Below are 14,007 nucleotides of genomic sequence, written 5' to 3' on the forward strand. Positions count from 1 at the left end.
ACACATTCGTTTTGAACATCCACGGAATGAAAACAGGAAATCTCCCTGCACAGTGTCAGTTTGGTCAGCCAGCGCCTGTTGGACACCAGCAGTGAGCCGAGTGCCGTGCTGGGGGCTGGAGTGCAGAGGTACAGGAGCTTCTAGCTGAGTGGGGGAGATGGTTTCTGCTTACTAGTTTGACAAACATGGTCTTAAATTGTTGGAGACTTGAATTAGATGTTTCACTTCAAAGAGGGTTTCAGGAAATGAAGATACGGTAATAAAGGGGTGGTTGTAAAAGGTTACCCATTACAGCATAAGCGAAATGCCTTTTCTCTTTGGGATAATATAGCCTAGTGGTGTGAAAGCAGAGTCAGAGACAGACTGGTTGGATCCCAGCTCTAGGACTTACTAGGCATGTAATTTAACTTCTCTGTGCCTTAGTTCCCTCATCGCTTAATGGAGGTGCTAGTGGTAACTATCTTATATAATTATGCTGAGAATTGAGTGAGTTAATGTACATTATAGCACTTGATCCAATGGCTGGCCCCTAGGGAACACTCCATTAGTGATAGCTATTATTATGTTTCCTTTGGAACACAGTCCCATCCCCCTGGCATATGGTTCAATACGAAAAATTATTGTCGTTCAAGGGAGACAAATATCAAGGATCAAGAAGTTGGTGAAAAGAAGGGAAAAGGGGAGGAAGGCATCAAATCAGAGAGAAGGAAATCGGAGAGCTTTTCAGGGACTTCTGAAGAAGGTATGTATGAATGAATAATCGTTTATAATGTAGCCTGGAGTCCTTGGGCTTTGATGAGTATCAAAGTTATTTAGAAATGGTTCCCAGATGACACACATAATCCTCCTACACATTTTCCCTGTAGTTCAGCCCAGGTTTTCTGTTAATTGCCAATCATGTCTTTATCACAAAACAGTAACAACATCCAATTCTGTTTCTAAAGCAAGTCTGGCCAATCTCGTCATCCTTATCTTGCATATTGTCTGGGAAAATGTTTTGCTTCTAATTGTCTAGTTCCATCAAGAGTTCTAAATTTAGCTTACACAGAGGCGGCAAAAGCCGATAACAAATCATAAATTGTGGGATTTAAATGGAGTCTACAAGTAATGTGAAAGGTATATATTGACCTTAATTTCAAAATGATTTGATGGCCCTTTAAGGTGCCCTTCACAAATGATACCCTCCTCTGTTTAACCTCCTTCGGCTAGGGAAGTTAGGGACATTAACTCTTTCAGATCATCTGATCTCCCTTTCATCCCTTTTCCAGTCCATTCTCATTCACCCCCTTTCTCTGCCCTGCTTGTGCCTCAGGGCGCTGACCCTTGTGAATGGCATCTCCTGGGCTTCCTGGTGGCCCCAGCAGCTCAGAGGGTAGGAGAGCACCTGGGGTGTTCCTTCTTCTGCCTGCCTACTTCAGCACTTCATCTCTGCGTGGAAGTGGTGGGCCTCCACGAGAACAGCTTCTACAAGGCAGCCCGTTCTTCCCAGTTCCAGCTCTCCTGGGTTCCAGTACCTGTCCTGCCACACCTCCATCACCTGGTCCTTTCAGACTTAGGAGAGCTGCTAGTCCCTGCATGCCTTCCTGTCCCTTGTTTGCTCCCTTATCTTTGACATGCCTCTCTAAGTAGTCACTTTATTAAAGCGCCTGGGGATGCATTCTGCTTCCTTAGGACCCTGTGGAGACAGAGCCGAGAGTGCGTGTGAGCATTTAGCTGGCATACAACTCCCTGAGAATATAATGCAGGGACTGCATGAGTTTGCATCACAGCGTCCCTAGCTATGATGGGCTGAAGGTGTTAGGAAGGGAAGCCCATTAACTGTTTTTAGAAAGGTTCTATCTTTATAGAAGAAAACAACTATTGTAGGTAAAACAGTCTATCCTAGACTAGAGAGAGAGTTCTAATGTGACTTCTGAATATTGGTACCCTTTGACCTAGAAAGTAATCAGGTTGTTTTTTCTTTCTTCTATATTTCATCAAGAGGAACTAAAGCCTGGTTTTTGGAAGAGATTGGGTTGGTCGGAACCATCCAGGTAATGAGATATCAGATGTTTGTAGGTCAAAGTTCACTATTTATAGACAGCATGAGCAGACTTTAAACATTTACCAGCATCTAAATAAACATTAATGACAAAGATTTGAATTCAGAGTTGCTCAATTTTTAAAATGTTAACGTTAATACTTAATTAAAACATAAGGTAAAATTAATACTAACTTTGATTAAGTAGAGTTAGCACAAGAACAGTTTTAGATGGAGGGAGTACAGAAGATGCTGCTATCAATTGCTTTGCATTCATTTTGCATTTCTGTGATATACTAGTTGATTATATCTCCCTTGATTATAAAGATCAAATTCATGTTGTTAACCAATGTTACCCTAATAAATTTAATAAAATTGTTTTTTAATTTAAAAAAATCAAAATACCTTTTTCTTGAGTTCAGTGGAATAGAAAGAGGCTGTTGTTTGTCTCTTTAAAAAATACACACTAAAAAAAAAAAAAAAAAAAAAAAATACACACTAACTTGAAACTCCCTTTTTTTGTTCTTTAAAAAACATGCTCACAGGATCATCGTGCTGGATCAGAGTGACCTGTCAGACTGACCAGAACCAGATCACAGATGTACTCCTGGCCTGAGTCTGACCATCCTGCTTGTAAGCTCCCTTCTTCCCTTTCTGCTTCAGTCACCACCAGGGCAATGGTGACTAACTCGCTTGGTTCAGCTGCCACAATAGACAGAAAGACTTGGTCCTTTCTGTTTGCAGTACATATAACTGTTTTCAGTCATATTTCTGAAAAGTGAAAGGTAGTTTTGATTGCAGAAATTTCTCATGTGCCCAGAATGGCTTTTGGTTTTGTTGATAATAGATTTTCGAAAACTTTTACTCCTGTTATATAATAAAATGTTTAGTTTTCACACCAGTTATGTTTCAGCTATGTAAGATATGTTTCTTTTAGTTATTGGGAGAGAAACCATCACCCAAAGAGGCTTCAATTTCTGTTATAAAGTTTGACAAAACCAACAAACATAAAAATGTAAGGACTAATAGCAGATGTATCATGATAAATGGTGACTATGATATTACAGCATTATTTATTGGTAGTCATAAAGGCTACAAGTCCTACACAAACTCCCACTGATGTGGTTTGTAATCTTTTGTCTCCAAAGCTGACAGTGACTACGTGATAATGGCTAATATTAACAATAATAATGTTTGTAGATAATTGTTTATTGGTCATGGAGGACATATTTGTGCCAGGTAGCTTCTATAAATGAATCCTTTTCCTGCGCATGGCAGTCCCACTGTGTTTTCTTTAGCATGCTTCTTCTCCCACTCTCAGCAGCTATTATTTCAAACTTCCATCCTACACTGCCTATCAACATTCAACAGATGACTTCACCTCCAACTTTACAGAGAAAATAGGAGCCATCAGATGGGAACTAACTCAGCTTCCCATCACCAGAACTACTAACATGACTGCTTCTACCTCTGTAGACTAGAACAGTTGTAGGTAAAGCAGTCTACCCTAAACTAGAGATGGACCTGTTCTGCACCTATTCTTTCTACTTTTCTTCCTGTTAGACCGAAGGAGGTGTCTCTCTTCCCGTCTAAGGCCAATCTCATCTTCTGTCTGCTCAAAAGAAAACACATTGTGATTTTTTTCCCATCTCTAAAAAGTATTCCCTGGATCCCAGCTGTTTTTCCACCTACTTCTCTATCTCTTTTCTCCTTCTTCAGCTAGAGTTCTTAAAAGAGTTGCCTACACCTGCTATCTTTAGTGCCTCACCTCCCGCTCACTCCTTATCCCCCTATAATATAAATTCTCCTTCCATTCTCTAGCAGTCCTATGGTCACCAGTGACTTGCATATTTCTAAATCCCAGGGACACTCTTCTGGCCTCATTGTCTGTTTGCTCTATCAGCCTAATCCCTTGGTCCACCTCTGTTGTCGAAAATGGTAAGATTTCTTTTTTTTTTATGGCTAAGTAATATTTCATTATGTATATGTACCACATCTTAAAAAATATGGAACACTTCATGAATTTGCGTGTCATCCTTGCACAGAGGCCATGCTAATCTTCTCTGTATCGTTCCACTTTTAGTATATGTGCTGCCAAAGCGAGCACTGCTTTGGTATTCTTGCTCCTCTTTTTTCTCCACAGTGATCTTTTCAACATGCAGAAACCATCATTTCCTTGCTCAGATCTCTGCTCATTGCGCATAGAAATACTGACTTGACTTCTCTCAGTTCTCCAAATACATCTTAGCATATGCTGTTCTCCCTGCCCAGAATGCTGCTTCTCCTTATCTAGCTGCCTCCTCATTCAGTTTTTAGTTTATACTTCTTTTCTTCAGGAAGTCTTCCCAAAGTCCCTAAATTTTAGACTAGGTTAGGGCCTTCTGTAAGATTTTTCCCACAGTACCCACCCATTCTGCCCCGTACCACACATAGCCCTTATTTTTGTATCGTAGCACATATTTAGCACACTTATAAATCAGTAGAATGTTCCACCCCCATGTATCCCCATACAGCTGTAATCTCCATAAGAATCACGCCTGGACTGTTCACTGAGGTCCCTCTAGGTTCTGGCACAGAACCTGCACATATTAGGTGCTCAGCAGATATTTTGCTGAGCCATTATTTTTAATCACCCAACACTAAAAATTGAATTATTATCCCCACTTACAAAACAGGAAACTGGCCCCCCGAGGGTTCCATGATCTGGCCAAGATCATACTGGAGCAAACATATTTGTATCCTTACACTAAAACACAGTATCTTTCCCTGACACTGTAGTTCAAAAGTACCCTGAGCAGTTTAAGGAATGTGGAGATGAACCAAAAGGTAACTTCAGGTTAAAACTGATGATGACATGTCCTTTATGAACCCAGTCCCCACCCCCATACCTGTTCTGTAGGTTTGGTGCCAAGTTTTTGGAGTATGCTGAGTCATTTCTTTTTCGTCAATATGGGAAAGCAGAAAGAATATGTAAAGAGTTCCAAACACATAGCAGATGATGAATAAACATTGGTTCATTATTGAATGAAATGACTGGGGCCCCCTTGGAAAATGGGATTATTAGGAATTTCCAGATTAGATTTCAGTTAGTTTTTTCAGATACAATCTTTTGGCCCTTTCCCAAACCTAATGGTAATGTTGTATGTGTTGCTGTTAGAAGTGAGTTACAGTGAGGTGCCCCCCAATAGCTTAGCAGTAAGTGCGTCCTCTGGGAGTTGTATAAGTAAAATCCACTCTCTCACCGAATACAATTAGTTGCATAGTGGAGTAAAACTAAAGGACTTTCTATAAATGTGTGACTTAACAGACATTTGGAAACAATACTGAAAAAAAGTAAAGGAGGGACTTTTCCTACCAGATGTGAAAGTATGCTGTAGAGCTTCAATAATTAACAGCATATGGTATTGGCATAGGAATGGAAAGATTTATAAAACATAATAGAGAATCTAAAATACACTGAAGCATAAAGTTTGGTGATTTAGAATATGAGATAATATATGTCAAATTAGACATATATTAGACATAAATAGCAAATGGTATCAGGATAACTGACCAACTATTTGGAAAAATTTTAAATCTGAGTCTTTGTACAAAAACATACGTAAACGTCTGATAAAGCTTTAAGTAAGATTTAAAAATAAATACAGAAAAGTTAAGAAAATAGGTGACTATTTTATAATCTCGGAGTAGAGAAAGCTTTTCTAAGTCATGACGTCCAAGAGAGAAGGTGTTGATGGATTTTAGTACATAAAAATGTAAAACTTCTTTACTATAAATGCCTGAACAAGGAGAAAGTCAACAAACTGGGTGGAAAGAATTGCAGCATATTTGATAAACACAAGGTTTATATCCCTAGTATACAAAGAATTGTGATAACCAGTAAGAAAAAAAAAGATACACAAGATCCAAAACAACAAAACTCTTAGAAAAAAACATTGGACAAAAGCTTTATAGCATTGGATTTGGCAGTGATTTCTTGGCTATGACACTAAATGCATAGGCAACAAAAAGAAAAAAAACAGACATTGGACTTCACGAAAATTAAAAATTTCACTATCCACAGAGTAAAAAGACAACCCATAGAATGGGAGAAAAGATTTGCAAATCACATATCTGATAAGGGATTAATATCCAGAAAATATAGAGAACGCCTAAAACTCAACATCAAAAACAAAAACAGTTCAATTCAAAATTGGGCTAAGGACTTGAATAGACATTTCTCCCAAGAAGATAAACTAATGGCCAACAGGCACATGAAGAAAATGCTCAGCATCACTTATCATTAGGGAAATGCAGATCAAAGCTACAGTGAAACACCACCTCACACATCAGGATGGCTGCTATCAAAAAACAGAAAACAGGTGTTGGTGAGGATGTGGAGAAGTTGGAACTATTGTGCACTGTTGGTGATAATGTAAAATGGTACCGTTATTGCAGGAAACAGTATGGCAGTTCCACAAAAAATTAAAAGACTTACCATATGATCCAGCAACTACACTTCTGAGTATATACCAAAAAGAATTGAAAGTAAAGTCTTCAAGAGATATTTGTACAGCCATGTTCATAGGAACATTATAGCTAAAACATGGTAGCAACCCAAGTGTTCATCAATGGATGAATGGCTAAATAAAATGTGATACAGGCATACAAAGGAATATTATTCATCCTTAAAAAGGAAAGAAATTCTGCAATATGCAACAACATAGATGAGCCTTGAGGATGTTATGCTAAGTGAAATAAATCAGTCACTAAAAGAAAATGCTGTGAGATTCTGTAATACTTATATGAGTTACTTAGAGTAGTCAAAATCATAAAGACATAAAGTATAATGGTGGTTGCCAGGGGCTATGGGAGGGGTAAATGGAGAGTTAATTGTTTAATGAGTACAGAGTGTTTGTGGGGATGATGAAAAAGTTCTGGAAATGGATAGTGGTGATGGTTGTATAACATTGTTAATGTACTTAATGCCAATGCATTGTACATTTTAAAATGGTTAAAATGGTAAATTTACAAGATAAAAAGAGAACCGTGGTGATGGTTGCACAACAGTATGAATGTATCTAATACCACGGAATTGTACACTTAAAATGGTTATGACGGTAAGTGTTATGTGTATTTTACCACGGTCAAAAATTTTAAAAACTATGGAACAACCATAAGTAGACTAATTAGAAATTATGTTATAGATACATAGATTTATGGACACAGAAAGGTGTCCATGACATATGATGGAATAATGCTAGGAGCTATATAATGAGACACCATTTATGTAAATTTATAAATAAATGTCTACATATGGTAAATACATAGAGAAATATCTGGAAAGCTGCTTGTTAAAATAGTACAGTGGTCCTTCCAGGTGATTTCAACATTTTATAATTCTCTGTAAAGCTGTTTTCACTTTGGGGTTTAAGAATATTTAAAAGTCAAATCAATGGGAAGCAGAACTAGAATGTCATTATAATTAAATAACCATAAACTGAATCAATTTTATTATAACTCATTTGAAGAAAAACTTTATCAGAAAGGAAAGATCAATGTAAAGCATGGGAAAATGAAGCTTTAGGAGACACACTGGGAAAGCCCAACTAAACCTACTGTGGATAGGTGCATGGTGGGCAGGCCTAGTGCTCCAGGGCAGGTGTTGCCCTTTTGTGGATCATCATACTAACTTTATCTAGTTCCACGTTCACCAAGTAACTTTTGTTCCTCCTGAAATTGGTCTATAGGGAGAGAATGACCTGGCTTTCCAATCAGCTCAACAGTTGTACGCCTCCAAGTATATTAGTAAGTTGCTATTCTGGTTTATATATTGAGCTCCATGCTTGGGTAATGAGAGTCTACACCAGAGAAATGGAGGCTGCATAATCAGTTGCTGCATAAGAAATCACCCCAAACTTTAGTAACCTGAAACAACAATAACCAATGATTATCTCCAAAAGTTTCTGTTCAGGAATTTGGAAGTGGCTTCGCTGGGCAGTTACGGCTCAGGATCTGTCATGAAGTTGCCGTTTGATGCATTTCCAAGTTGGCTCACTCACATGACTGGCAAATTGGTCTTGGCTATTGACTCCCTAGCTCAGCTCCTTTCCACATGAACCTCCCACTGAGTGTCCTCACCATGTGGCAACTGGTTTCTCCCGGAGTGAGCAATCCAAGAGACCAAGGCAAAAGTTGCAAGGCACTGCCATTATGATCTAGCCTCAGAAGTCACATACCATCATTCCTGCTATATCCTGTTGGTCACACAGGAAAATCCCTGATTCAGAATGGGAGAGGACTACACAAAGGCATGAATCCTAGGAGGTGCAAATCATTGGGGCCGTCTTGGAGACTGGCTGCCACAGAGCTCATCAACCAAGTGGCCATCCCTGGCACACCTGCACCTCACTACATGCCTTTCATTCAAAATAAAACAGTATACGATAGCTTTTACATCTGTGTATCTTCATCACAGCCCTGCCAGGGAGAGCAGCGGAAGTGGGGTATCCTCAAAGAACCCCTCCTCTGTGTCTCAGGCTCAGATTGATTTGAGTTAGACTAGTCATGATGAGGAAGATGTCAAGATCCTGTGTTGTATTTTGCAACCTTTCTGCTAAAATCACCTTTGATGTTTACTTGTATTGAAGTTGAACACTGAAAGGAAAACATATGTTCCCCAACATTAAGAAAAAACAATTATTCAAACAACTAAGCTTATTATTATTTTTTTTTTTTGGGGGGGGAACAGTGTGTACTTCCAGGCCTTTTTTCGTCAAGTTGTTGTCCTTTCAATCTCAGTTGTGGAGGGTGCTGTTCAGCTTCAAGTTGTTGTTCTTTCAGTCTTAGTTGTGGAGGGCACAGCTCAGCTCCAGGTCCAGTTGCCGTTGCTAGTTGCAGGGGGCACAGCCCACCATCCCTTGTGGGAGTTGAACCGGCAACCTTGTGGTTGAGAGGATGCGCTCCAACCAACTGAGCCATCTGGGAGGCAGCTCAGCTCAAGGTGCCGTGTTCAACCTTAAGCTTATTTTAATAAGATCATAAAAGTGATAGCAGACTTAATGTTACATGTTGATGAGGAAATTCAAATTCACTTTCTTAACAAACTTACTAAGAGAAATATAATGTTCCTAGACAAACAAACATTATAGTCTTGTGGTAAAAGGTTATATATCAATAAAGTAGAACCTCATAGGAAAGATTTGTTTGAGTCAGCCAGTCTCAATTTTTGATGACAAGATATCAAATAACTATAAATCAATAAGAACTATCTTCAACCTGGCTTATGCTTGGTGTCTTCAAGATATCCTGTAAATACTCTCTCCCACTCTTATCCTTTTCTATAGAACAAGCAAGACAGTGGCTAGCCGAGTGTTGTGTATTCTAAAGTCTTGTGTCAGTAGCTCAGAGTTTCTCAATCTATTGAGATCCCTATTACCTGAAACCATGTGGTTTTTGGTTTCAACTTTATGCCTGTGGTCGAGGCTGAATTTAAAGATGCAGAAACAATGAATCTGGCCATGCTGTAACCTTGATGACCCTTCAGAGTCAATAGTGGAATGTTAGATATGGCAGTGTGTATATGTGAGAGAGACAGCATGTGAAAGAGAAAGAAAGATCAGTTTCTTTTATCCAAAACAGTCATCCAAGTTGGAAAGTCACTCTTCAAATCAAGAAAGAACCAGCGCTGATTAGGATAGCTGAGAGAAGATTGTGAGAAAGGACACTTGCATTTATTGTAGGTAGGTGACACCCACCTACCAAACAGTGGTTTCCAGATGAAGAAACTAAGGCTCAGGCAAATCAAGTAATTTGTCCAAGATGCACAACTTGTCATTTATGATTGAAACCAATGACTAACTCCAAATCCCTTCTATAATCTTACAACCACTCCTGGGTTAAGCATGTGAGAATTTATCATGTGAGCAACCTGGATTTTTACGTCAGAGTCAACCAAACCACCCCTGAAACCTGGAAAAGGCTGGAACTCTATTTTTGACTTGCATACAGTGCAGTTCCAAACCAAATTGGGACAAATTTGTACCATGCACCTTATTAAGACGGGCTCACACAGAGTGATTGATTTGAATAGGCTTGCTTTAATAGGGCTGATTTCTTCTCTGGATGAGGCTCTGAGAATTTCTTGAATCTGGGAAGAGTAAGGGAGGGTTTGGAGCCTTCCCTTTACACCAAGAAATCCTGGTTTTGCTAAGAACTTGGCCAAGGCCGTAGTGGTGTCCACTCCAAAGACAAATCCACAGTTTCCTTGCAGTTACTGCTTGAGATTCTCTGAAGAATTGTGGCTTTATTCCAGGATGTTTAATAGGAAATTCCTTCCTTTATGACATCACCGGGCAGGTAGCAAAAGGGACTATTTGAAACACTCTTAGACCAACAGCCAGTTTTGTGGGAATATAAGAAAAGCAGCTTTTAAAACTGAGGGTAAATACTCAGGCTTCATTAAGACCCTGAATACAAGCCAGCTGGTAATATATGGGATCTACCCAGAGGGGCACCATCCATCAAATGGTCAAGACAAGTAAAACTGGGTCCAAGGTAGCAGTTTCAGCACAGAGAGGGGCTGAGATTACTAACACTCCCCCTCAGCAGGGACATGGAAACAATCCTGTCTTGAGCCAGCAAAGTGCTGCACTCTACCCTTCTATGCATCGGAGGTCAGAAGCTGGGCATCGCATCATTCCCCCTTCATCATCAGACTATCCTCGATCTGTCTCCCTCCAGTTAGGACCTGGCTTCTCAGGAGCACCCATCCCTCGAGGAATCGAGAACCGATCAAAATCAGAAGCATACCGCCATTCCTCGCTTCAGCGAAAGATGCAGCAAACTCAGGCATCAGCTTCCCCTGCCGTCCAGATGCAGCGGAATGTTAGTCCACCCAGAGAGGAATCTACACGAAGAGGGCGTGAGAGCAAGTCAGGGCGTGACAACAGTAATCGATACTCATTAATGTCTGATGCCAGATTCTCTCGCCAGTTGAGTGTTGTAAACCAGAAGGATAATGTACAAATCTTACAAGAAGACTCTCCCTCCAAGGTCCAGTACCCACAAGGAGTCAGAGTTCCCCGCAGGCCTTTGGTTTGCCCAAAGGATGAAGCAGTCCAAACTGAGCCCATTCGAAAGAGTGTGACTGCTGCTGAGATCAGATCTCCAAGGAGACCCTCTAGCCCAGAGCACGGCAGCAGCCGCGCCTATGCAGACTCTCGGACAGCCCGGAGAAAGACCCCTGGCCAAGAGTCTGAAACGGGTCGTCACAGCTCAATTTATCCAGAACCCAAGGCTTTGCAGAGGAATATGAACGTGGCATCATCCCTTAGACTCTCTGTCCTTAAAGATACAGATGGTGGACACCGAGTTTCTCTGCATACAGAGCCTGAGCCAATCCTCAAGCATTCTGCCTACCCCGAAACCAAGCCCTCCCCCAAAGTCTTAAAATCATCAGAGGTGGAGACCAACATGAAGTCCTCAGTGCGAGGAGACAGCGAGGGTGGCCGCAGGGTCACCATCTCAGAGGTACAGCCAGTGCATCCAGCTCACCGTGTGACATCTAGAGTGGTATCTGAGAGCCCCCACAAGTCTTCCATGGTTGCCACTCCAGAGCCCGTCTATAAGCAGCACACCCAAAGGTCCTCAGAATGTGGCTGCACATCCCCAGGACCCACACTCAGGTATCCAGAACCTTCCCGAAAGCCCTCTATTCGTGCAAAACTGGAACTGACCCCTCGGCCCTTACCCCCTCGGTCCTTGCCTAGGTACGGGCCTGAGTCGACCTGGTGGGCCTTACTCAATCCTGAGGTTGAAATACCCCAAAGCCAGCCGACAACACCTGATTTCGAGCCTAAGTCCCCTCCTCCCCTAGACCCTTCATTGTCCTTTTTTGAAATGGACTCAAGCCCTTTCTGTGAGGATCTGATGTTTCAGAGAGAGAAGGCAAGTCCAGCACCAGCACCGCCACTACCATTACCAAAGAAGCCTCCACTCCAGGCACCATTGAAGGAAATGCCACAGGCCCCCCAAAGCACCTCCAAAGAACCCATTCAAAGGTTTAGTGCTTTCTTCTTGGGTATGTGAAGAAGCAGACTGCTCAGATGCAGCCCTGATTTAGAGAGGTGGGACGTGGGTGAGCAGGAAAGGCCCTTCATTCTGGGCCTCAGAGCTGCCCTCCTGCCAGTGCCAAAGCTAGACCCATCTTTGAGCCCATGGCTCCATTCCTTCCCCACCAGCTGCTCTGAGCTCCAAGCTGATGACATCGAAGACGATGCTTGGGTTGATGCCAATCATTGACTCTTCCAGGCAACGCTGCTTAACCTTTCAATAGAAGTTAGTCAAGGGTAGTTAGTAGGGTGGGGGATGGCATCCCAAGAGTGGTCATGGAGAACTGAGCTGGGGTGAGGGTTGGTAAGGGCTGGTAAAGAGAATAAGATCCGCAGGTAAATATTCTGGCAACAAAGTGGAGGAGGTAGGGCATAGATGAGCTGGGACTTCAGATCTCCAAGAGGGGAAAGGCATTACCAGTGGCACAAAGAGAGGGTGGAAGAAGAGGAGGAGAATGGGAATGTGACAGTTAGTCCGAAGCTGAAGGAGCTTACTGGAGAGGATCCAGGGCTGAGGGCACCTGTGGGTGGAGAAGTGTGGAGCTAGAAAGGGAGATGTTAAGTAGTGGGGGTGGGGGTATGCATCCCACAGAGAGAAAAAAAGCAACACTCTCTTTCAGATGTCTCTGAGGAAATGTACAATCGCGTCATCTGGTGGCTAGAAGGTCTGTGCTTTTCCCTCCTGTGGGTGCGTTGTGGAGGGTTCGGGAGGCAGGAGGACAGATGGGAGGGTTGCCTGGATGTGTCTCCAGAGCTGGTCTATCAGAACGTGGTACCTGTTGGGGCTTTTACTGAAAGAGCAGAGAAACTTCTCATCTGGCCTAAAATTTCACCATTAGTTACTCCTTTGGGGCTTGCAACCTATTTCATTTTTAGGAGTCTCCTTTTAATAGGAGGTAGTCACTTCTGGAATGGAGAACAATTTAAGCCCATGGTCTTTCAGCTTAGCTGGTCTTACCTATTATGTGATAAAAAACAAACCCCACCAAAACAAATTACCTGCTTCAAGTCTTACTCAGGGCTGACCCCACACTAATTCAGGTTGAGGGGTCTCCTCATGTGTCTCTCTAGTTTCGCAGACCCCTCTCAAGCCCCTATTCCAGGACCTGGCAGATACTTATTGGCTGCTGCCCAGCCAAATCTTCAGGGGTATCTGGGCCTCCACCTTGAGGCCATCAGTGGAATCTGCAGCCAACCCTAAGGTCCTTAACAGAAGTGTCCTCAGGGCCTGGTGACCCCCTGGCTTCTTTTGTACTGTTGACCTCTGTGACAGGAGAGAAAGTAGGGACCAGCCCTTATACAGAGAATCTGAGTGGCAGGGAGTTCCTGCTTCAAGTGTTGTGGCCCAAAATGTGCTCCAGCCCTGTGAGCATGAGGGAAGCCAGGGCTCTGGATGAGGAAGTTCCTAGGGAAGAGAGAGCCCTGGGAATGCCATCCAGTCCCAACCAGCATGAGCCCTCCAAGTGATAGCGAAGGGCAGCCCTGCCCCTCAGAGGGAGCAAAGCTCTGTAAAGCAGAGGTTTAGTAGAATATGGATTCTGGAGTTACATTATTGGTTCTGAGCCCTGCGTCCACTATTTTCTAAGTGTAACCTTGGATAAGTATTTTACCTCTCTAATCATTAGTTTTCCACATCTGTTAATGGGAATGATGATTTCCTTTTAGGGTTCTTGTGAGGATTGACCAAGCTATCACATGTCAAGAACTTAGCATGGTACCTGGCAATAGTGAGCACTCAATAAATGCTAGCTGCTGTTATGTGGGCCACTTGCACCAGGAAGGGATTTGGGCCAGGTTATGCCCAAGTCCACCGGCTATCTTTACTAAAATTCTCTTTTTCCCCTCTTGTTGGCACTCTCTGAATTCCATTTGCTGACCACTGGGGATGCCTGGCTT

At 42.1% G+C, this 14,007-nt stretch overlaps 2 protein-coding genes and 1 non-coding gene across 5 annotated transcripts in view; 2 read left to right on the forward strand and 1 right to left on the reverse strand.

Moving 5' to 3' along the window:
* TEX14 (testis expressed 14, intercellular bridge forming factor) overlaps positions 1-2,921 on the forward strand; it is a 62,981-nt gene extending 60,060 nt beyond the window's left edge. For all 3 annotated transcript variants that reach the window (XM_088802119.1, XM_088802120.1, XM_088802121.1), the window contains 3 exons: positions 633-742; positions 1,982-2,033; positions 2,566-2,921. In XM_088802119.1, the coding sequence (XP_088658245.1) occupies positions 633-742; positions 1,982-2,033; positions 2,566-2,602 (199 nt within the window). In that variant the 3' untranslated portion in view covers positions 2,603-2,921. The remainder of the gene's footprint in view (positions 1-632; positions 743-1,981; positions 2,034-2,565) is intronic.
* A 1,099-nt stretch (positions 2,922-4,020) lies between these two features.
* Positions 4,021-4,127, reverse strand: LOC141569117 (U6 spliceosomal RNA). Its single transcript, XR_012492509.2, has one exon. It is a non-coding gene; the product is annotated as a U6 spliceosomal RNA (small nuclear RNA).
* A 6,230-nt stretch (positions 4,128-10,357) lies between these two features.
* Positions 10,358-13,270, forward strand: SEPTIN4 (septin 4). The gene is made up of 2 exons (XM_074320459.2): positions 10,358-12,080; positions 12,732-13,270. The coding sequence occupies exons 1-2, from the start codon at positions 10,493-10,495 to the stop codon at positions 13,145-13,147; spliced, it is 2,004 nt and encodes a 667-aa protein (XP_074176560.2). The 5' UTR covers positions 10,358-10,492; the 3' UTR covers positions 13,148-13,270.
* The last annotated feature ends 737 nt before the right edge of the window (positions 13,271-14,007 follow it).

Source organism: Rhinolophus sinicus, chromosome 12 (assembly GCF_057876585.1).
Source record: "Rhinolophus sinicus isolate RSI-liver-muscle chromosome 12, RSI-T2T, whole genome shotgun sequence".
Lineage (NCBI taxonomy): Eukaryota > Metazoa > Chordata > Mammalia > Chiroptera > Rhinolophidae > Rhinolophus > Rhinolophus sinicus.